Below are 23,948 nucleotides of genomic sequence, written 5' to 3'. Positions count from 1 at the left end.
TCTTCACCACCACACATGAGCCTAGACAGATTCTGATCCTCCTAAGACCCAATCATCTCCAGTGTGTACAGTAACAATACTCTCACCACATTTCTCACCAGCACACTAAATGCAAAACCTTAACTCTGACCTCAAACTTCAACATATATGTGCATTACTGAATAGTATGGTTATTTTCCTATGGGGAAGTAGGAGACATGTACCTTAACCACAAGACCATCCTATAAAGCAAACAGCATGTGATCATGTAATTAATTTGTTTCTCAGTACTCTGCAGAGGTGGTTATGTTGCAACAGTCCCATTTTACACATAGATTTGTCCTCGTCTGGGAGGTGGTGTGGCTAAGTGAATGAAACTTGACTCCATCACATTAGTGACCCATGTTCCATTCCCAGAGGTGCCAAATACTGTGCACGCTCAGATCCTCAGTTACCTTGTCTGTAAAATGGGGAGGAAGATACCTGACGATACCTTGCTCCATAGTAAGGTCTGTGAAGCACATGATTAAGATAAGAACATTTAGATCTGGACATTGGTGTGTTGGGAAGGGGGAATTTGGTAAAGGAGGTGTCAGAAGGCTGGCATCCGGAGGGGGACAGAGTTAAGGATGTGTACATGTGCAGTAGTTGTAGTAATAGTGATGTGTGTCGTTCTGAGTAGGAGCAGAAGGTATGTACTGGTAGGTGGCTTAATTTTTGATTTCTTAGCTGAGTCCCACACATGCAGTAACAAAAGCAAAGTTCTGAACAAAGCTGTCTGAATATTAATTTCCTAGGAATTTTTTTTTAAATGTTTAAGTGGGTTGAGTGAGGGGGATCCTCAGAGCAGTGTCACAGAAATGCAGAGATGATGGACAAAATTTTATCTCAAGCTGCACTTCTCTGATTGATAAAACCTTCTCCACCAGAATCTACACCTAAACCATCTGTTTAGCCACAAAAAACGTGTAGTTGCTTATGGAGAAGAGTCTATGTGTTGGCTACCTGCTGCCGTGTAAGTTTTCAGTTATGACAAATAACGGCAAAAGTGACCCTTATCCTAAAAAGTTGGTTAACTACGGTTGTGCCAAATCCACTGGAGACTCTTCTGTCTGCCAGTAAGTCAGACTGTCACTGACAGATTTCAAACAACTGCAAAAGGTTTTTATTAAAAATGTATACAACACAAACTATACAGACAATTCAAAGGCCACCTGTACATGGAGAAAGACAAATGTATGCCTCCTGGTAAGCAGAGTTTGTCACATACACACACACACACACACAATAGCATGGTGCTGTTTGAAGGGTTATGTAATGTATACCAATTGGACACATGTACATACTTATACATGTGTTTTGATGGCATGGGGAAGGAAGACGAGAGGGAGGCAGTGAAAGTAGGCAGCTATTCTAGGCAGCAGGGCTGGCTGCGTGCAGAATTCCCTCAGGAGTATTCATGTTGCCTTTACTGGTGGTTTCCTTGGTTTTCAGTGATTGCATAGACTGGAAACACACCCAAATAATCTTTTTTCTAAATGAACTTATTTTGTGGGGGAACATATAGGAGGGACAGCATGACCTAGTTAAATTTTCAGGAGAAAGTAACTTTTGAGACTCGATTTCCCAATAACAACTTTGCACTGTAATAATTTATGCAAAACATATTTTCTGCACGTAAGTATTTGTAGATATGTATGTCCACGCATTGATATCGACCTGTTTGTAACTAGTGATTAATCTCTGGATAGCAGAGAGGTTCATACAAGAGTAGAGCAGGCAGGACCTGGTAAGTTGCAGAGGCAGCTGGGGAGCTGCAGAAGTAAGCCCGTCTAGCATGCCAAACCCTCAGGCAGTTTATCCATATACTGTGCAGAGCTACACAGCAAGCCAGGTGGAACTTGCTACAATTTTCTTCTCCTGCCTGGGGAGTCGGTTGTCCCAGGTGGACTGACTTGTGTATAAGCAAATACCTTAAAACCAGCTACAAATGGTTGGTTTATACACAAATATACACAGGCTGGATTTGTATTTTATGATAAAATACAGGATTGTGCCTTGAATCTGCATTCTGTACATCATCTTGTATAGCTCGATAACAGTTTTAGCACCAACCCTTTCATCTAGATACTTACACATTTGACTTTTTGAATACAGATTCTTCCATTATAATCAAAATACTAATGGCAAGCAACTACAGGACATAGAATTGGGGAGTGAAAGAGCAATAGGTCTCATTTACTGATTACTAAACTTGCTTTAATGCTGTAATAGTCATTAATCCAAACCGGAAGTACAGACTATAATGAACAATTCATCAATCAAAATTTCCTCTCAAGAGCCCTGCCTCAGTAGTAAAAAAAAAAAAATCACAGCACATTCAGAGCAAATGTGCAGCTATTAAACAATTTTTCTCTTGGAGAGCCAAATAACTTGAAACCTAGAAATGCTTGTAATCCCAGTGAAAGCTGGAATTTCAGACATCAGACTAGGTACTGGAGCATTTTTGCAGTAGTAAAAAGATGTTTTAGATGCCTTCTCTCATAAGTCACCGTGATAAAAGACACAGATTATTTATCAGAAGTCCTTACATTTCTGCATGTGGAACTTTAAGGTCCACTGCCTTCAATAAAGTGGAAAAATAATGTGATTTGAGGATAAAAGTAGTGGTGAGCTATCAAGAATAAACTTCATACTTAATCTCAAAATAAATTCACCAGAATGGAAATGCCATTAAAAGACTTCAGATTTCCACAATGAATAAAAATGTAAGAGGCAGAAAATGACACCAGCATCTTTTAGTGAGGAGGCATATCTTTTTTCTTCTTTTTAAAAAGAGTTTTGCTTTATTAACTGCAGACAGATATTATTGTGTGCAAGGAAAGTGCTCAGAGATGACAACAATAAAAGGCCAGATGTGTGTCTAAATTAGGTGGCTATAAATTCTAGTGTCAGAAGATGTCTCATACTAGATGGCTCATTGATCTAGCAGCTAAAGGCATAACAAGATCCAGTGGCTGGAATTTGAAGTCAGCAAATTTCAAACTGGAAAAAAATGCTTACTAATCTGTTCTGTAACTATTGCTCTGAGATGTGTTGCACACGTCAGTTCTAGTTCAGGTGACTCACAAAGCAGTTCAATCCTGAGGTGGGATCGAAGTCTACCTGAATAATGATGGAAGGACTATGCATCCAAATCTGGCATCATCGCTAGACTGTTGAGAGATGGCCTAATGAGATGCAAAGGTATGTACCAATGACCAAGCTGCAGCTCTACAAATATCCAGAATAGGCACTTGAGCGAGAAAGGCTGCGTGTGATCTCGTTGAATGTGCTAGTAGCAGAAACATATACAGAAGGAAATGCACAATGAGATTTGTTGACATGAGACCGGAAGACCCATCATCCTGTCCACAACCATCATGAACAGTTGTGAGGATAACCTAAACAGTTTAGTCCTGCCCAAGTAAAACACTAATGCTCTCCTAACATCCAAATGTGTGGAGCCACTCTCCTCATTCTTATAAGCATGAGACTTTGGAAAGAAAGAAAGTTTGTAAGTAAAGTGCCTGACTGATGTGGAAGTGAGAAACCACTTTGAAATTTTGGATGAGGGTGTAAGTATACCTTGTCCTTGTAGATGTTTGTATATGGTGGGTCAGATACCCAGATTCTCAATTCTCCTACTCTCCTTGCTGAGGCAATTGCCACCAAAAAGGCAAAACCGTCATTGAAAAATGCAGCAACAGGTAGCCAGCGGCTCAAAGGGCTGTCGCCTTAGCTTTGCTAATACCAGGCCTAAGTTGAAGGGGGAATCGGATCCTCTCTTTGGGGGTATAGCTGGTTCAGACCCTTCAAAAACTGACTTTGGACTGGAGAAAAGGAAGCAATTAGCAATCAGAGGATGGAAAACCGAGATAGCTGCTAGTTCCTGATGGAACTAATGCCAAGACCTTGCTGCTTCAGGTAGAACACATAGTGCAGCACATGTTGTATTGGAGCCCAGCCCAGACCATCACTTTTTTGCTGAGACCAGCAGGAGAATCTTTTCCACTTCAACAGGTAAGTGTATCTAGTAGAAGGTTTTCTGCTATTTAGGAGGATGTTTTGTATGTTGCTTGAACAGATATTCTTGTGTGGTGTTAGCTATAGAGCACCCAACTGAAAGATGAAGGAGGTGCCCATGGTCCTGTGAGATCAGGTCTGCTTCTGGTGGTAATGGAACCCTGGTTGAGAAGCTAACCAGAGTGGAAAACCAATGCTGGCGAGGCCATGCCAGTGCTATGGAGGATCGTGTGAGCATGGCCCTGTTTGATTTTTAACACTGCATAGGAGTGGAACCAGAGGGTAGACATACATGAGATTGCCTTTCCAGGGCATCGGGAAAGTGTCCATTAGAGTCTCTGGATGATGACTGAGGAGGAGTAACCCAAGACTGGCTGAGATGGAGCTTCCCCCAATTCCTCCAAAGGGGGAATTCACTGAGGCAGACTGCTCACGTTCGGTACCGGGCCTGGTACAGGGAGCAGCTTCTTGCAGCTTTAGCCATGCAGGATCATAACATCTACTGGAGGACGTAGAGGGCAGATGGTGCACAGACGGTTTGGAGGCAGGAGGAAACCCGCCTGGGTTCCAATACCGCCATCGATATGGCACTGGAGCTCAACTTCTTCCCAACCATGGCTACTAGCCGACCAACAGGGAGGCTCCACTAGATACCAGAGGTTAAAGCCTCTCGAAGGAGAGCAATGGCTTATGTGATGTGGCTGCGACACACAAGATCCGACTTCCCCCTTGGACAATGAACTTTAGTCATCCAACCAGGTAGGTGCAGTGTCTCTTGGTGCCAGGGAGTAGTGACAGGAGTCCAGAGAGGATGGCATTAGGGAAATCATAAGCTGGCTTGCCTCTCAATGGCACTGCACGAGTGGGTACCAGATTGTCTGGAGGTAGCAGTGGTACTGGGTACAGAACTCCAGTAGCCAGCAAATCCATGTGAGTGTCCATCAGTACCGGGAGAGACATCTCTTGGTCTGCCAGTGACGCCAGCACTCAGCAGGTATATGCCTTAAGTGTTGACAGCACCAGGAGATTCTGTTGCTGCTACTGCTGAGCCAAAGACGACGCTGAACAGGATGGTGCTCCACTTAGAGGTCGATCTCAATGGCACCATTATCGGCGCTGAAGTCGACGACCTCTCTTGAGGTGGTATCTGTACCACAGAGTGCCTCAGCACTATGCGCGCTCCATTCTCCTTCCCAACTTGATTGCTGGAGTTCAGTGCCAGGGACCTTGATTTCCTGGATGATGGGTCTCTGGATGCTGTCCTCTGATGCTGCTTCTTCGGTACCAGAGAAGGAGATTGGCACAGACTCAGCCTGGACAGGGGGAACACTCCTGACTAAAGCAGAGTTGTGCAGTGCCTGCCCTGAATGGGAAGCCTCTGAGGGTGGGCACAGGGCTGCCTCCATAAGAAGGTACTTCCCTGTCTTTTTTGGGCTAAGTCCCTGTAGATTTGGCATCTTTCTCTGATGTGACCTTTTTCTAGGTACTTCAGGCACCAATAGTGCAGGCTGTTGACCAGAACTGTCTTCTTACATGCATTGTAAAGTTTGAAACCCGGGGACCAAGGCAAGCCCTGGCAATGGTACCAAAAACTGAAAGGAACGGAAATGTATGGTAGTAAAAAAGGAACCCTATCAGTAGGGAAAAAAAAACCCTACACTAAGATTGTATACTATCAACTATTGACAAGTACCAACTACATACAATAAAAATACTGAGAAAGAGGAAAACACTTGCACTAGCAAGGTAGAATGCTCTGACAACAGTCACAGGTGGTAAGATGGAACTGGAGGCAGCTCTTCCCTTTATATCATCCCACAGCAGCATAAGTAAGCAGAGGGCACATGTGCTATCCTGATGGGAATTGCTGAGTGAAAAATCTCCAATGCTAGTGCACTAAGCAAGCACACACCTGAAGTGGAATGGACATGTGCAATCACTTGACGTCTTTTTTTTTATTATTATTATTCCAGGGTTTGTCTACACCGAGTTATTCTGGAATAACTCCATGTGGGGACACTTATTCTTGAAAAAGAGTGCCTTGTTCTGGGTTAGCTTATTCTATTTTCAAAGCTATTGTGCTCTAAATTCACATCCTACCTTAATATAAATTAATTATCAAGTGTAGACAAGCCCTTAAATAGTGAGGGGAATAAACAATTGGAACAGCTCAGGGATGTGGTAAATTCTCTGTCATTAAGAGTTGCAGGGCTTATCTACATTTGAAATGCTACAGCGACACAGCAGCATGGCTGCAGTACTTCAGTGTGTGCTGATGGGAGGGGTTCTCCTATCGGAGTAGATATCATCTTCCTGAAAGGTAGTAACTAGGCTGACAGAAGAATTCTTCCGTTGACCTAGCACTGTCTACGCTGGGGGCTAGGTCGTCTTGACTATGCTGTTCAGGGGTGTGGATTTTTCACACCTCCGAGCAATGTAGTGAAGCCAAATTAACAGACCTCAGTCAAAAACATAGGTCTTTCTAAAAGACATGCTCTAGTTCAACCACAAGTATGGGGCTGGACGCAGGAATCACTTCATGAAATTCCATGGCCTGTGTTATGTACGAGTTCAGTTTAGATATAAAATATATCTTCTAACATGGCTCCCAGAATCAACTGAAAGGAAAAGCCAGCCAAAAGATGCCTAGACTGTGCATCCCTGGATTGCCACAGAGATACAATGAAGGACCTCTTTTCAAATTATATTGCACCTGACAGAAGCACTTACTGTACTTGTGGTACATTTTGTTCAGGGAAGCAGGACCATCAACCCAACTTTCAGAAAGTACCATAGTATCTAATGACAAGTGGCCAGGACCTCCATTTTACTCCATCTGAAATATGGCATCTTCAGTAGTCCAGCAGTCCCTTGACACCACCAGAAGGAACAGTTTAGATAGTCAAAATGGAACTCCTACATAACAGGGCCCAGGTGTTCCTTTAAGGTCTCTTCTTGAGTTCTGAGCTGATGAGTACATCACTGAAAAGACTGGCTTCAGTGTTCAGTACAACAATCTGATCTGTGATATCTACTTGCAAAAGTCCATGTAAACTTTCATGGCCTGTGTTAAATGCCTGAAAGCTCTTCCCCTCCCACCCACTGCTTCCTATAAATCTCATCCTAAAATGGCCTGAAAGGATTCAAAGGGAAAAGGCTTGAGTGAGCCAGTCAAATGTTTCAGCTGAGCATCTGGGACTTGATCCTCAGTCTTGCATAGGTCACTTTGCCATGACAGCATCACAAAAATAACTTTAAAGCTGCCCTAAAGTGGCAGCTGAGAATTCCCCTGGTGTAGCAGTGTTCCTGTGCCAGTCCTCAGCATGCTCCAGGACTGCAAGTGGTGAAAAACAGTGTAACCACCACTGAGGTGTGCTGAACTCAGGTGAACTTGAGAATGGAGCTTCTACGACTGTACATTTGAGCCACACACATTGGCACAGTTGCATAAAAATAACCCAAGCTCAAAAAGATCAATTTGCTAAGAACAAGTGGAGATGTAGAAAGAGCAGAAAGAAAATCAGAGAAGAAAGTACTAACAGATTAAAAAATACCAAGTCCAGCTAGTTAGATAGAAGGGGAATGACAGTCTCATGGCTAGAGCACAGGCCTGTGTGTCAGATTTGGGTTCTCTTCTTAAATCTGCCACATAGAGTAGTTTCTTTCAAATGTGGGCAAGTCACTTAGCCACACTGTGTCTTAATATTTCCATACTGCACAAGAGTGTTGTGAGGGTTAATTAATTAATGCTTGTGAACTGTGTTGAAATCCTCTGATGCAAAATATTAATATGAGATTTAACAGGTACGTGGCCAAAGAATATTATGCTTGTGCCAGCTGCCAAGTGAGTTCATAAGAAGCACATTCTTGAAACTTTCCTTAGGGCAAAGACAAGTCAGTTAAGGGAGTATAAATAGAGGCTTGGAGTAGAAGCAGAGTTTGTCCCAGGTTCACCCAATGAGTGGACTGAAGAACTGAGTGCGTTGCTGAATTCAATTCACCTCATACAAGTCCACTCAGTATTCTTGTTCAGCCAATCACTCAAACACACAAGTTTGGTTACATTTGCAGGAGATAATGCTGCCCGCTTCTTGTTTACAATGTCACCTGAAAGTAAGAACAAGCATTCGCATGGCACTGTTGTAGCCAGCACTGAAAGGTATTTACGTTACACTAAACATTCGTATGCCCCTTCAGGCTTCGATTTGTAGGCTCTAAAGTTTTACTTTTTTTTTTTTTTTTTTTTTTTTTAACATAACTGCACTCAAAAACAGAACAATCTACATTTATAAGTTGCACTTTCACAACAAAGAGATTGCACTATAGTACTTGTAAGAGGTTAATTGAAAAATACTATTTTTTAAAAATCTTTTTTACAGTGCAAATATTTGTAATAAAAAATAATATAAAGTGAGCACTATGCACTTTGCATTCTGTGTTGTAATTGAAATCAATATATTTGAAAATGTAGAAAATATAAAAAATATTTATAATAAATTTAAATTGATATTCTATTATTGTTTAACAGTGCGATTAAAATGGCTATTAATCGCTACAATTTTTTTAGTCTCATGATTAATTGGAATTATTTTTTTAAATTGTTTGACAGCCCTAAATTATATTACTACTAATAGAAAGTACTCATGGAATTCAGACAAAGTAAAAATGGATTCCTTACAACTTCATGTAATATTGGTAAAAGAGTCCATAAACAATTGGTTTTATTTAAGCCATACTATTTTCAATCACTGAATTGTTAAAATGAACAGATTACATCACACCAGCAGAACAATGCCAATTCCATTCAGAATGTTCCAAATCATAGAAGAGTTTAATTAACTCAAGTGACAAAACTAGTGATATTACAGGTATTAAAAAAGAAGGGTTTCCATATGAAGAAATAAACATTTCAATTTTTTTTTCTTGTTCAGTAAGAACACAAAAATGTGGTATTTTTCTCAATTTAAGTATTTTCTGAGATTTATCAGTGCTGGCTTGTAGTGTTTTAAAATATTGCTAGGTAGATATGGCTACATACTATATTTTCCATAAACAGATTTCTCACACACAATCTTACACACCAAGCTAATGTAAAAGCACCGTTTTCATGCTGAGAAAGAATAAATGGTTTGCCCAAACAGCCAGATACAAATGCATTCATTTCTGTAAATCTTACCTGACCAGGTGCTACATCAGTTGGATCTGGTCCATGATGAAATTCTCTGTGCAATTTTCCGGAGTGCAAATCTAGTACAAATTGTTTGAGTTTACCTGGAATTCTGAAACAAAATCCCCCCCACAGTGAACATATGATAAATAAGTACACAATCTTCAACAGAAAAGTAAAGTATATTGTTTAGAGTAGCCCACATTTCTCCTGTGCATCAGATACAGTATGTTCACTTTGATTAATTTATGGTAGAAAGCTAAATGGATGGTACGCTTGTGTTAAACTATTCTACCAGTTGTTTTCTTCTTCTCTGCTATCTCCTGAGTGCACAGCAAGTATTTCTTCCCTTCAATAATTCCCACAGAGTTGTCCTAGCCAATAACTTCATTGTATGCTCAATTCAGCTCCCCACTACCCACGCTGCAGAAGAGAACAGCAGGTTCCACTACGATTTCAAACCTGACAGCAGAATTTGATGTGGCTGGATGGCCAAAGAGCACTACTATAAAGGCAAGGGTAGTTTTCCATTTTGCCCTTGGAGCAGTTCCTCTCTAAAATCAGACCCTGTCCAACAGAATAGCTGGGCTTGCAAATTACTGAGATGCTTTAAGATTTTACCTTTTATTTTAAAAACCATGAACTGTTCACAAGGTCACTTCTGACATATCTAGAGGTCTCCGAAGTTCACCTTTAGCCTATGGGACTGTCTATGAACCTGCCAATTTCTCTCATTTATGTCAGACAAATGCATTACCCTTACTGCTTGTTGACACAAGCAGTAGCTGTTACTAGTCAGATACAGACTATGAAGCAGAGGAAAGAAAGATGTTTTTGAAAAGACAAAAAAGACCTTATAATTGTTTGAAGTGAACTACAAATCCACACGACAGCTATAACTGATAATTATGTACATAACCTATTATAGCTGTGCTTAAATTTAAACTATTACTCTATTGCAAATTGCTTGCAAAGTGTTTTGTTAAAAACCAATTGTGTGTGCTGTGAACATGCTATTCTGCACAAAATATTCATAAGAGAGTGCAACAGTAAATGTAACAAAAACAGTTTTAGGATTTTCCTATTAATCGAAATGTACTAAGGCTTATATTATATTATAGGCAGATTACATTTTAAGAATAAGTCTGCTGGAATTTGGATGAGAAACTGACAATGATCACCAGATTTCTGCCAAACTCAGCTGCAACATTGCATGGTGGGGCTCCAGAAGAAGACACAGAGGTCAGGAAGCCTGATTGCAATGTTTACACCATTCCATGGAATCTACAGCACAAGCAACCAAGGGTTCTGCCAGATACAACGATTTCTTCTTAGCCACGGTGTCTGTGGTCAGCATTGCTAACCGATTCCATTCACATTTGGTCTTAGTAACTTCAGACTTGGGGCAATTGCCATGTTTGTAATTTTTGTGCTTTTGTTTTTTAAATTTGGGTTACATTTGTCTAGCACCAGAACTGACACACAGCATAATCTTTCCAAGAAGGCTTGCAATGGATGTTAAAGCTTGAATAGGTACAATGGGACTCAAGCAAGTGTATGAACACAGTATTACAGTGACTGCTTACTCAATTCACAGCATTTGCATGCATAAATACATAATTTGCATCAACATAGCAACTGCACATCCAAATTAGTGCTGCAGCTGTATGCATGCACTTTAGTAAAATCAAACCATGACTATCCAGTCACCACACTTGGCAACATATTTCCATTTATTTTTGACATGTTACATTGAATACAACTCTCAAGAAGAGCTGGATTTTTTGGCCAGATTAAATACAAACAGAAGATAATCATCTCCTCACTGTTCTTCCAGTTGTCTCTGACATTAAAGATATCAGGACAAATCCTTTGGTTTAAACGGTCATAGTTCTGCTAAAGCCAATAGAGTTATGACAATTCACATCAGCTGAGGGTCTGCCCTCTGGTGCCAAAACTCTAGGAAACCAGCTCAGAGCTTACAGTCACTTTATCATCAAACATCAGTTCCCTTTAGAAGAGTTTGTACAAGTGTCTCATTCAGTATTGCACATCTGTTAGCTGTAGAGCCCTCACATGACTTTTCATTTTGGACCTATGTAATAACAGAAACCTTGCCTCTGCAAGACAAAGTGTCCTGTGGTGAACCCTTACTTTTATTTAGATATGTGTGGAATGGGTGTTGAATAAGTTTGGGGTGTAAATTATTTCCTATTCATTAAGCACTGACTGTATACTCTATGCTGCTCAAAACAGTATAAACACATCAGCTCCTAAGATAACAAATAGGAAACTAAACAGGTACATGGATAAAGCTAACAGTGATTAACGAAAAAGTGCAATTTTGTGACCGCAATTCAATGATACAAGTTACACACAGTTTGCTCACTCACTATGCAGGGTTGTTGATGGAGAGATGCCCTTCAGCGGCTTTTGCCAACATTATGTGTGAAAGCTCACAGTGATATAGAGGGCAAGGTAGATAGGTGTGGCATAACATAGGAAAAACTATTCTGCTTGCATAAATTTCATGTTGATTTATTTATTTATTGCAATTTATAACTTATAAAGAGGTACCCAAACTGGCACTCTGGACACCGTGGATGTTACTGAAAGCAACAATACAACAAGAACAAAAAGCAGCAAGTCCCCAGAAAATCTCCAGCAAAATCTTCCCCAACACAATCAGGATTTTCACCATCAAACTTCCACTCCCCATAAACAATCAGCCCCACCAGGGCCCAATCCCTTCACCCAGTTGGCTACAAGAAAGGCTTTACAGTGAGCCCCTCAGAGATGATGCTCTAGTGCCAGGCACCTCTCTCTATTCAACTGAGGAGGATCTAGCACAGGCATCTTTGCTGACCACTGTTGTGGCAGCGTGAGAGAGAGAGAGAGAGAGAGAGACATGGTCTCTCAAGTAGGTCCCAAACCATTTAGTTAGAAATACCACTGTATTTAGAAAAAAATGAAGAGCAGGGATTAAATTGATAATCCATCTATTTTATACATGTTAGGCAGATATTATCCCAACAAATCAGCCATATTCCACTGACTATGAAGGCAGACTATCTGGTGGGAACCCATGTAAAAGGGGCTTCCCCACCAGTGGTCCATGACTAGCTCAGGAATGTCAAAGTTGCAGAAGAGAAAAACAGATGGTGACAGATTGGAGGATTCTTATCACTGAATATTGTATACATATTAATTGCACAATATATCAGTTAAATATTTTATTCACTGCTCAAAAACTTTCCAAAGTAACTTGACGTTTCTATGTTGGCAGTAGAGGTACCACGGTACTAAGAAATATGAAGGATAATTGAGGAACTAGAACTTGCAGCAGCATTTAAAACTTGGGGCCAGCTTCTCAGCTAATGTGTATCAGCATAGATCCTACGCCCCCAACCTCAGCTAATAAAATATTTTACCTACTTCCTGTCATGCAATATTGGTTACAGCATTTAAACAAATGTATTTCTTTGCCTCGCCACAAGACGATACGATTTGCAAAAGAAAGGAAGGGTTTACTTACGCTAAATCACTGAAGTCTGGAAAGACATACATGTGCCTAAAACTGTCAATAGCAATAACTGGACAGTCTGCTGGAGTCTTCTGAATATGAAGGAGTGGGTGTCTGAACTTATCACAATCAGCGTGCAGAAAGTTTATTGTACCTTAAAAATGAGAATATAGACCAAAATTTACATTAGATATTTGAATGTGAAAATATTACGGTGTTGGTAAATTTATGAATAAAATCTGAGGCATTATGTACGTTACAGTAACAAACACGGATGAAGGAATGAATTTAAACAAGCAAACACATTAAAACAAAAATTTTCTGAGAAATTGTTTTGGTTACAATATAATATAGGTTACAAAATTTAAGTTTATATGTCATAAGAATTCAACTGTATGAATCCCATATATAAAATAAGCATTTCTGAAGTAAATGTTTATTATAAATAGTTTATATTTCTATTTCAGTAGTGCCAAGAGGAGCCAATAGGTTCAGGGCCTCTTTGTGCTGAGCTCTATAGAAGTCAAGATGGTCCCTTGCCCTGAAGAGCTTTAAAATTAGAGTGCTGCTCTAACTACTTATGCAATTTTTAGCATTTGGCTGAATAAAAAATGTTAGTATGCCTACAAAGTGACAGGGTAAGGCAATAATAATTAGTGACCTTTTTCACTTATTAATTGTCGTGCCACTTCCTGCTGGAATTTTTCTAAACTCTCCAAATCATCTTTCATGTGGAAAAGTATAAGAAAAGGAAGGCCTTCTTCTGTCAACTCCTGCAGAAAGAAAGATATCAAATGAGAAACACACCTGATTTCTTCCAATACACAATATATATTTTATGCAATTCTAGTGATATTTCTAGTTAGGTAGGACCTCAAACTTTACAACCAGTTGATAGAAGAGGATAGTCAATAATGAGGCAGGAGACATAATACAAAAGAATTAATAAGAGCTTTAACTAAACTGCAGTGTAATTTACAACCAGGTACAAAATAAAGTAACTACTGCCTCAACCTTGCAAAACAAAAAACCCACACAACCCCGTATCTCATTGATTTTGCAACCTTACTGGCCAATACCAACCGTTCCTTTCTTCAGTATCTAAATTGACTAGTAGTCAACTTTCAGATTTATTTCAATCTATTGGTGATCTTTAAAGCCCTAAATAATGTGGGATTCGCTTATCTGAAACATTACCTATACCCCATCACAACAGTTCAGACCTTCTTGGAGGCGCTTGCTCTTTATTTCCAGGGTGAATCTCTCTACAGATGGTGTTCGGGCTGTCTTAGTAGAGGGCATAAACTTTCAGAATTGACTCCTTCAGTTTACCAGAGCACAAGTTCAGCTAACTTGAGGGTATAATGCAAGATTTACCCAGTTTATCCTTCCTTTGATTTTATTCCCCCATCCCTGCATATTTTTTCCTTTTCATGATTGCTTTTTTGTACGTGTGGGAGAGCTCATTTTGTGCCTATGTGATTAAATGTTCATGTACATTTTGTAAGACTACCCTATGGTATGTTGTCCCGTGCTTTGCCCATCATTAAATGACTTAAGCAATGATGCTTCCACTGTCTCCTTTGGGTATTACACAGATTTATAGATATGACTGTTCTACAGATTTATAGATCTCCTTGTTAGGTAATATTTCCTTTGGAGGTTGCTTCTTTAAAATGGTGTGCCTGAACTCAATTAACTTTGAGATAAATCCCTTTTCTAACATGTACTCCTACTTCATATTCTCTGCTTTCCTTAGACTTTGAGAATATTTTGTCCATTCTACCACCACATCTAACAATCTCTTGGGACATATTTTTATATGCAGAGAGATGCTATGGTAAATGCTTTACCCTACAAGTAATTGGAAAGATTTGTCTGAACATTTCTTTTTCCAAGGTGAGCTTGCTGGTTGTCATCTGAACATTCAAAAAGCTCTGTTGGAGTAAGATCAAGGTTGGTCTTTTACAGGAATTTTAAAAAACTTTCTGAAAATACCTTTGTAATTCATGTAACTCCTGTTCTAATCATCTTTACTACATGTCTACTACTTTCTCTCCCACATCAAAATAATCTCTATATTTTAACCATGTTTGCTCCTAGTCAGTTCTACTCACGTGAGACGGGCTGGGCCCTCAGTCACCCTTCATATGAGACAACAAGAAAAAGTATCTGCTTGTGCTATGATGTTTGTGGTCCCATTTCATCTCTAGCTTTTACACATTTTTCTAGAATTGAAATATGAAGTGGAGCACTTGGATATCTAGACTGAAATGTCACCTTCCCCTCCTGGCAGGGGAAAAGCATCTGCTGCACTGTCCGCACATTCTATCCCTTTAATAATATATATTCAGTATACAACCAAGGTCATACTAGTAAAGTTATTTCCCCCAAATCCCTCAAATGGCAGGTTGTCAACAGAGTTGGCTAGAAAGTCTGAAAACATTTGAAATATTGATGAACAGTGGAAAGTGGGAATTGCAATTCCCAACCCTCCACCCCAATTATTTTGACCATCTCTAATCATTAGCTATGTTGACTTCCTTGCCTGTCTAGAAAAAAGTGAAATCTAAGGACACCTTCATCAAAGAGATTCCTTTGGTCTTCCTGCTGACCTATCCCCAAGAATCCTGTCTTCTCTGCCAAAAGCCAGCACGTGTTGCCTAACAAATGACAAGTTACTGCAGTATTCTTCAGACTCTGAACTAAATGTCCAGTACTACTAGTGTGTACATACTGAGTTAGGCCTCCTACACACAAGTAATTTGTTCCAGTCTGGCGGCACTTTTCTGCTCCCCTATACCATTTCTATTTCAAGGCTAACAAACACATCCAGAATTGGAGTGTTGTCTGTGGGATTTATTAAATGCAGTCCAACAATAACACAGGTATTATTTGGTTTGCCTTTCCAGTCTAATTCTCTACCGGGTCTGGATGATCAGCGAAGGGAACAGCTGCTTGTCTCACTTTTTGGACTTCTCTCCTGCAACTGCTCTTTGTTTTGCATGGAGTGCACTGAAAGATGATTTCCCCCAAGGCATAACCTCCCACAGCTTTTCTGTATGTCTTCATGGAACCATTAGCCCTTTCTAGAATAATTAGCAATCTGAACCCACAGTTCAGCATGTTATATCACATGGTTTCCTGTGACTTCTAAGTGTTTGTACTTTACAAATTTAACTGCTTTCTCAACAGATTGATTAACCTGTGATCACGCTTATTTTCTTCTATTTTGAGAGATATTACTGGATCCAGTGGTATTTCTCCATTTTAAGAACAGAGAATCTCTCAGACTGGCAGAGAGCTTCAAAATGGAAGAAACTTTTTGAAGTTCAACCGCTATATGTTGTCTAATGTCAAAATGAATAACCCTGCTCTGAATTCCCAATTGTGTGGCCAGTATGCACACAGTATTAATCTGACATTAAAAACAATTTAAACAAAGCAAACCAGAGAAATTAATTTACCAAGACTGAGTTCAATTTAAAATTAATTTCTAATGTTTTAATGTTTAACTATCTTTTTATTTACATCATATTTTATAGCACATACTGGCAAGTCAAAGAAATACAGCTTAAAACATTGATGACAATGCTTCATACTTCTGCTCTAAAAATATTAGTCATTATATACTAAATGTCTAACTACTATACAATTACAAGCAGGCAGAAGTATCAGAATTCTGGCGGGTTTGAAATTGTTTGGCTACTGGCAGCATTGAGTTTTTAAACAAATGTTGCTAAGCAAAATGTCAATTGGGAATGACTTGGGATTGTAAGTATCTGCCCAAGTAAACAGGAGTGGAGAGTCACAAGAGCAACTAGAAAAATTGGAACAGAAACTTTATACAAACTTACAATGATGAACCTTGGTTTCTAGGGATCAGAATCTGATTTCACTGTGGGAAAAGTACACTAAAAATCCATCATGCAGTTCTAAAAATGATAAATACCTGGCATCTTTTTACATGTTGAAATGCAAATGAAGAATTAAAAATTGTGTTTAACAGAAGTTTCTGCTGAAAAGTCTAAATGCTGATTAAAAGATTACACTTAGCATGGTCTATCACACAAAATAAGTTTTTTTCTGTCTTCTCCTCCCGTTATGTAAGCTAATAGAATAATTTGAGCACAGTCAAAACTGCACAGGATACCCCACGTAGTGGAGAAAGCTAAAAAGCCCCACAAAAGAGAATATAGGATAATTCTTCAGTTTATACATCATTGTGTGGATAACACACTGCAATATGTTAGAACTGCATTACAGTTTTTAACAGGTGCTGTAGTCTAAATGTGCTGTTTGAGTGTAGCTAATTAGCAAGTTCAATATATTTTATTTTATTTTATTTTGTATATTTACATATTTACATGTAAATTATAATTTTTGGGGGGGGGGGGCGAATACAGAAAGGAGAGAAAACAGAAGGAGGCAGAGAATACAATGAAGGAAGGAAAAAAAGAAAACATTGAAAAGGGAACGGAGAGGAGATGAGAAATGAATACTAAGAACAATCCAGGAAAAGATACATCTTGATTTATTAAAGGAAGAAACGTGGTGGAAAATAGAAAGGGAAAGAAGATCAAACAAAAGCAAGACAGACGTAGCAAGCAGTGTTGGTTGAATAAGGCTCAGCAAATATTAATAAATTTTACAGGTATTCATAGAATAATTTAATATTTTTGTGGCATTTAGCCAACTCTATAGCTAGTCAAATACTATTCAACAAATACATATTAGATTAATGCTTGTGGAGGCTGGCAAATATATTCAGTTAATTTTTTTCCTGCCAATCCTATTAAGTTATATTTTATATAATTTATTAAATAGAAAGATGACTGACAACATTTTATAACTAACTACAGTGTACAACAGTTTTATTCCTTTAAATTACTTGTGGCAACATGCCCACTGCATTTTTCACCCTGGCTAGCAGGTATATTCTTCAAGCTCACAGTATAATAATCATGAATACTATGCATACATATAATACCTTTCACATAAGGATTTTACAGCACCTCAAAATCTCTATGCAAAAGGTCTTGTATCTATTTTAAGATGGGTAAACAGATGCACAGAAAAGTTAAGTGATACACCAAGGTCGCAGCACTATACCTACACCTATATTTCAGACAACTTTATACCCACATCCCAGATCTTATGATACTTCCAAAATGAGCCACATATCCTCATCTATAATCTCCTATACTCAACCAGTATATTAATTACCCACTAACCTTCCTCCAATTAGAGCTGAAAAACAGAGTAAACAGAAAACTGAAGTGCAACTATTTTATGCAAAAGGTAAAATAAATGCAGGGAAGGTGACTGACAGGGTGTAACTGAGTTCTAGAGAGAGACAGTTTATTTTTGAAAGAGCAGATTGATGGTTAAATGAAAAAAGCAGAAAGGTGGAAGAAAAATGCAATCCTTACCTCTCCATTCTCAAATGTAATTTCACGAACAAGAGGCACACATTTATCTTGCGTCCATGCATAAGTCAAATCAAAATTGGTCATAGAACCTAAGTATACCATATCTGGAGCATTTTCCTGTTTTTAAAAAAATGTTTTGATTATTCTTATTTGAAAATAAGTAAATACTATATTACCTAACGGGAGACCAAGTACATGACATGGAAGTTGTGGGACAGGACTGCAATGAAGAGTTGTGTTCAGACAAATGTATTACATATACAATCGCCAAACTATGGCTTTAAAGAACATTAAACAAATAGATATATACAATAGTTTATACAACCAACTCCATTTTACAAGTTAACGTTAAAAATAAAAATTGGATACAATTTTGAATCTGTTAAAAAGGGAGGATTAGAATAAATTAATTAAGATTTATTTTAGAATTTTGTAGGGTTGTTGATAAATAATAACTTGGTCTATGAAGGATTGCAAGATTTCAGCTGTACACAGATATTCGGTTTCTTAAGAGTGGTGCTTACAAAACCACTGAAAAAATTAACAGGATGGAGAGAAACCGGAATCTCAGGGCTGATTAAACTTATATTGCCACAGAGACATTGCTAAATTGTGTCAGGCTTTCTTTCTGTATTCTTGGTATTTGACTCTGAAGAAGACTGCATGACTTCTACTGTAGTTACTTGTGGTTGGTGTCAAGTAACCAAACTGTCAAAAGCTGAGGAAGTGATAACAGGCACAGATTCAAAAGTGACCTTCTGGACTTTTCCTGCAGCGAAGTGTGTTTGGAAACCCATCTGATTTTTTTTTAAAGTTACCTTTTATTGTATTTGTCACCGTGACTGTCTGCTGTCTTAGCTTAAAATAAGGAGCCCTTGTTAAGGTTTCACTGAGATTTAAAAAGGAAAAACTGAGCATTTCCTTTTATGGTGGATTTTTTACAAATAAAAACTATACATACATTTCATTATTATGAATGACTGCTTGGTAACTTCTGTGATTATATAATTAACGATAAGAGAATGTTTTCTTCAGAAAACAGAACAGCAGACACCTGTAGATAAGCCATCTAATATCAGGTGCAAGAGAAAGTGAGGGAAGGTGTGGTAAACATCACCTGCTTTGAGGAAAACAAAATCTACTAAATAAGGTACACAGGCAGAGAATTGCACATTGAACAAAAAATTCTGCAGGACAAAAGCAACAGAAGTGGGACACCTGACAAATGCGTCACTTTTCTGGAAAAGAATCTCTCATTTCAGGAAAGTTATAAATTTGAAATAATAAATTTAGGTGTGTATGCTTACTTTTTTCATTTTTAGACTAAGACCACTTCACCTCCCAAATTCAGAACCACTGCTGCCCATGTACATATATTTCTTTTTCTAGATAAAATATTCAGCTATAAAACAATTTTAAAATTGAGAACCAGAACCATATTAAATGATCTAAACTTCCATAAGACCACATTTAATACACATAATGAAAACAAGCAAAATAAGTAGTTAAACTTACCCCTGGTGGCTTGTAGATTATGTTGTCCCCACTAAATCTCTCTGGTTTTGAAATAGGCCTAAAAAAAGCAGTGAAGAAATATGCTTTAGTAATGATAGATAAATATAAAATGGCTTAGATAATGAAAGCAATAATCCACTTGGCTGAAATTGCTATCATATCTCATTTATTTTATAGGTACCCATTCATTACCATTTTTGAGCACCAAGAAACTGATCTTCCAATGAAGGCACTAGAGAGATCAACTAGAATTGGGTGTGAGGGGACAGGGAGAGGAGGATGTGGAATTAAGATGAACAGATTTTGGTGTACGTGGGGAGCGTCACAGTGCAAGTGATGCACATTGATGAATATAATCTAATTTTGGGTAATTAAGTTTTTTGTTTTTGATAACAAGGGTTTGGATAAAAGAGGTTCTAATATATTGGTGCATCTTCTTCTGATTACTAAACCACATTACTTTGTATAATTTAAAGGTTATCTGCAAAGGATTTTTTAAAAGTGTTGGCTCTTTTTGTTTCTTCATGATGTAAAGGCAGCCTGAAAAAAGTGTGTGTGTATGTGGGGGGAAAGAGGTGTTTGCATTAATAAAGCTTTTTTTCTGTTTACTCTTTTAACTGGAGATTCAGCTCTTGTCTACCCTGGAACTCTAATAGATGACTAGAAAACTAATGAAATTATGACTTCACAAGAGGTTAAATTAAAACCTGAGCAACAGAACAAACAAAAAATTAAGTCAAGATTATTTAAAAAGAAGCTACCTTTCTTACAGTAACTGGAGTTCTTAGAGATGTGTTGTCCATATATATTACAGCCTTGGTGTGCATGTGCCTCATGCAGTTGATATTGGAATCTTTTGGCCAGCAGTGTTCGGTGGGGCCGTGCCTGCACCCTGAGTGTCCTCCTGCTCCTGTACTGAGGACATACAGGGCGGGGAGAGCCCAACAGCCACTCAGTTCCTTTATCATCACAGAATTCAGGAGTTAAAACACTCCATAGTAATGGGGAAGGAGGGTGGGTTGTGGAATGTATGTGGACATCTCAAAGAACTCCAGATCTATTTACAGATGACACAGTCCTCGAAAATGTGAGGTGTAACAAAATGCTTGATCATCCAGTCTTAGTCTGACAAACAATGTCTGCTCACATGGTATGCTAGGGCACTGTGCAGACTTGAGAGATGTAGTGTTATGGGAGACATTGCCAAATGCACCAGTTCCATAATCCAACCACTTCTGTATATAAAAGGGATAATCGGGCTCCCCCCTGTTGTTTTATATAAATGTAGTTGTGTTGTTGGTCATACTTTAATCAGTCCTTGGATCACTGGTAGGAGTGCAACACAGGCTTAGTGAACCACACTGAGCTTTACTATATTTATATTTATGTGAAGTTAAGTCTATTCATGGGTCCATAGACTTTGTACCCGATGATGGTCTGGATGTGCTTCCCACCGCAGAAGGAATGCGTCTCTCACTAAGATCTTGGTTAGGAGGTTCTGAGACAGAGAGAAAGATACTCCCTTTTGCACACCTTCCACCAATTACATAATGTGAGAACCTAGGGCGGGATCCGTAGAGGCCCAAGCATGTAATGTCTGTTTGACACGGACACCTATTTTAACTAACCTTGCATGCAATATAGGTTTAGCCTGGGAGGCTGCATGATGAGTGAGCAAGAGGCCATGGGTCCAAACAGATTTTGGATATATCTATATTATGGAGACTATACTGGCATAGCTATGTTAACATGGCTATACTGGCCTAGCCCGGTAGCATACATGCAGCCTACTATGCCAGGAGTTTTCTGGGGTAGGAATACCACCTCCTTGAATATAGTTAGCTGTGTTCACAGAAGCCCTCTTCCATTGACATACTGGGCCTACACTGGGGTTTTTGTCAGCATAGCTATGTCAGTCAGCGGTGTGGATTTTTCACACTCCTGACTGATATAGCTATGCTGGGTCAGCTCCCATGAGAGCAGGGAGGGAGTACTACCCAGCTCTGCTCCTGGCCCGGGTCTGGCTGCTGGCCTCCACTCCCATGGCTCCACTCCTGGTCCCATGCCCAGGTCTCCGGAGCTCACAGGTGCACTTCTGGACTGAGTAGAGCTAGTTCAGGGAAAGAAGGTGAAGTCTATCCTGCCCAGATGAGAGGCAGGGGGCATGGATCAGTCTAACAAAAGAGATTAAGATGTGTTTCTTGCTTTTGGAGTCTGTTTTGAAAAGGATTTGCATACTGAGCATGTGTCAAGATTTGACCCCCCCCATGACAAAAAGACATCATTAATGCCACCTTGCAAGTGGGGCAATACTTAAAGCCAGGCAATTTAGGATCAGGCATTCCTAAGCCCTAGTACCATGAAGATCTTCCTGTCAAAAGGTAAAAAAAGAGAACAAGGTAGGCAAAACTGCCAAAACTTGCCAATAGGAAAACTATCTAATCTATTCTTAACACTAATATGTACAAATAGCCACAAAAGTCTTTGTGAAAGTGCATCGAGATGCAGATAGTGTGTAGCTCTGTCTTGCAGCCACAGTGGTGAGAAGGAACCGAGTGGTGGTTAGGCCTGTATCACCTTTTTTGCCCTTGATACAGGAGCATGAGGACACTCAAGGTGCATGCAGGATCCTAAAAGACACTGTTGGCTAAAGAGATTCCAATCTCGAGTGCATGCACATCAAGAGTGCAATATATATGGAAAGGCCCTCCAGAATAACTCCTGTTTTTGTGTCTGTTGTCACCTGTTTAGCTCCACTATCTAATGAACACCAGAGTTGACACACCAGAAATGGGAAAGCTGAGGGGCGTGGGGAGAAGAGGCAGAAAGGAAGGATATTCTCACCTCCCTTCCCAATTTTATTTTTGCCTTCAAAGTAACTCTCTATCCTTTCCTATAGATTTTGGCCTCCTTTAGCCCAACTGCCATAGGATATCCTGGAAATTCCTAGTTTGCATATGAAGAGTTAATGTGTCCCTGCTGTAAGTCACTGAGACAGCTATGAGACTAATATGGTACAAAGGCAGGTAGTAAAAAAAAAAAAAAATCATTTAACAAAACTGTAACAAATACTAACTCAAGAACCTTATCCAAAGTTCTTTCATCCACTTCAATGGGCATTAGATCAGGCCCCTAATTATTAAAGCATAATTCATATCAGAAGGTAGAGCCTTAATGTCTAAATTCTTCATTAATAATTAAAAGAAAGAATCTAGTATTTATGGTTTATTAATTTCATCTGTATATTCCACAGGGAGCAAAACCAAATATCTTAATGTTTCTTTTCCTGTTACTATGTAATACAGAGTTTAGTTTTTCCAATAAAAAGCAAGTCAAGCACTGATAAACACAAGTTAACTCTATTCCATCTTTCCCAATAAGTTGCTCTCTTACATCTAGTTTCTATCAGTGTTGAGACAGTAGTTTCTCACCATTAGTTATATAAAATTTACTTATAGCTGACCTAAGAAAAGCCAATGGATCCCATGTAGTTCCATTTTTGCTATTGTGATTTGATAAGACACAAATCCCCAAATGTTCTCCAAAGGATAATCTCTAACAGCCACATTTTTCTTTGCTTCATTTAATCTAATCACCCTCCCTCTTGCTTCTTGTGTTTACGCCGTTCAAATACTTGCATCTGTTTCTATCTTCCTACCTTAGTTGTCATTTTGACCATGAGATATATATTTAATTACTTTTATTGTACTCCAGGTACGGAAGACAACTCTCCAGCAATGCATAATTATATGCATATTAATAAAAGGAGTTTTCTAACATATTTGCCTACCTCCTTATCTTTCCCATTTTCCTTTGGGCATATATAACTCAAAAAACAAAAGATACAACCACAATGTGACAGAACCCCTCCCCCCCTTAATAAAGGAACTACACTGAGGCAACTTCCCATGTACAAAATTGTCTTTCACTGTATCAGACTCAAAAGTAGGTGTGGAAATAGGAGTATCTCAGCTACTATCAACTTCATAGAATATCAGAGTTGGAAGGGACCTCAGGAGGTCATCTAGTCCAACCCCCTGCTCAAAGCAGGACCAATCCCCAACTAAATCCCCAAATGGCCCCCTCAAGGACTGAACTCACAACCCTGGGTTTAGCAGGCCAATGCTCAAACCACTGAGCTATCAGGTCCTACACCTATAGATAAGAAAAACAAAGTTCTGGAGTACAATCTGTTGTGGGACCCATTTCTTTTGTCAAGGCCCTCTTCTGTCTCCTTCCACTTCAATCACTGGTCATCTGTATGTAA

General features: G+C 39.1%; 1 protein-coding gene across 1 annotated transcript in view; it reads right to left on the bottom strand.

Annotated features, from left to right (window-relative positions):
- ERP44 (endoplasmic reticulum protein 44) overlaps window positions 1–23,948 on the bottom strand; it is a 119,024-nt gene that overhangs the window by 717 nt on the left and 94,359 nt on the right. Inside the window, exons 7-11 of the mRNA XM_065398531.1 lie at window positions 19,682–19,739; window positions 18,167–18,283; window positions 13,396–13,507; window positions 12,747–12,888; window positions 9,221–9,323 (exon numbers count right to left, since the gene is read on the bottom strand). Of these exons, the coding sequence (XP_065254603.1) occupies window positions 9,221–9,323; window positions 12,747–12,888; window positions 13,396–13,507; window positions 18,167–18,283; window positions 19,682–19,739 (532 nt within the window). The remainder of the gene's footprint in view (window positions 1–9,220; window positions 9,324–12,746; window positions 12,889–13,395; window positions 13,508–18,166; window positions 18,284–19,681; window positions 19,740–23,948) is intronic.

This window comes from Emys orbicularis, chromosome 2 (genome assembly GCF_028017835.1).
Source record: "Emys orbicularis isolate rEmyOrb1 chromosome 2, rEmyOrb1.hap1, whole genome shotgun sequence".
NCBI lineage: Eukaryota > Metazoa > Chordata > Testudines > Emydidae > Emys > Emys orbicularis.
Note: the sequence above shows the minus strand (reverse complement) of the source record. Positions and strands in the feature narration are given on the sequence as shown.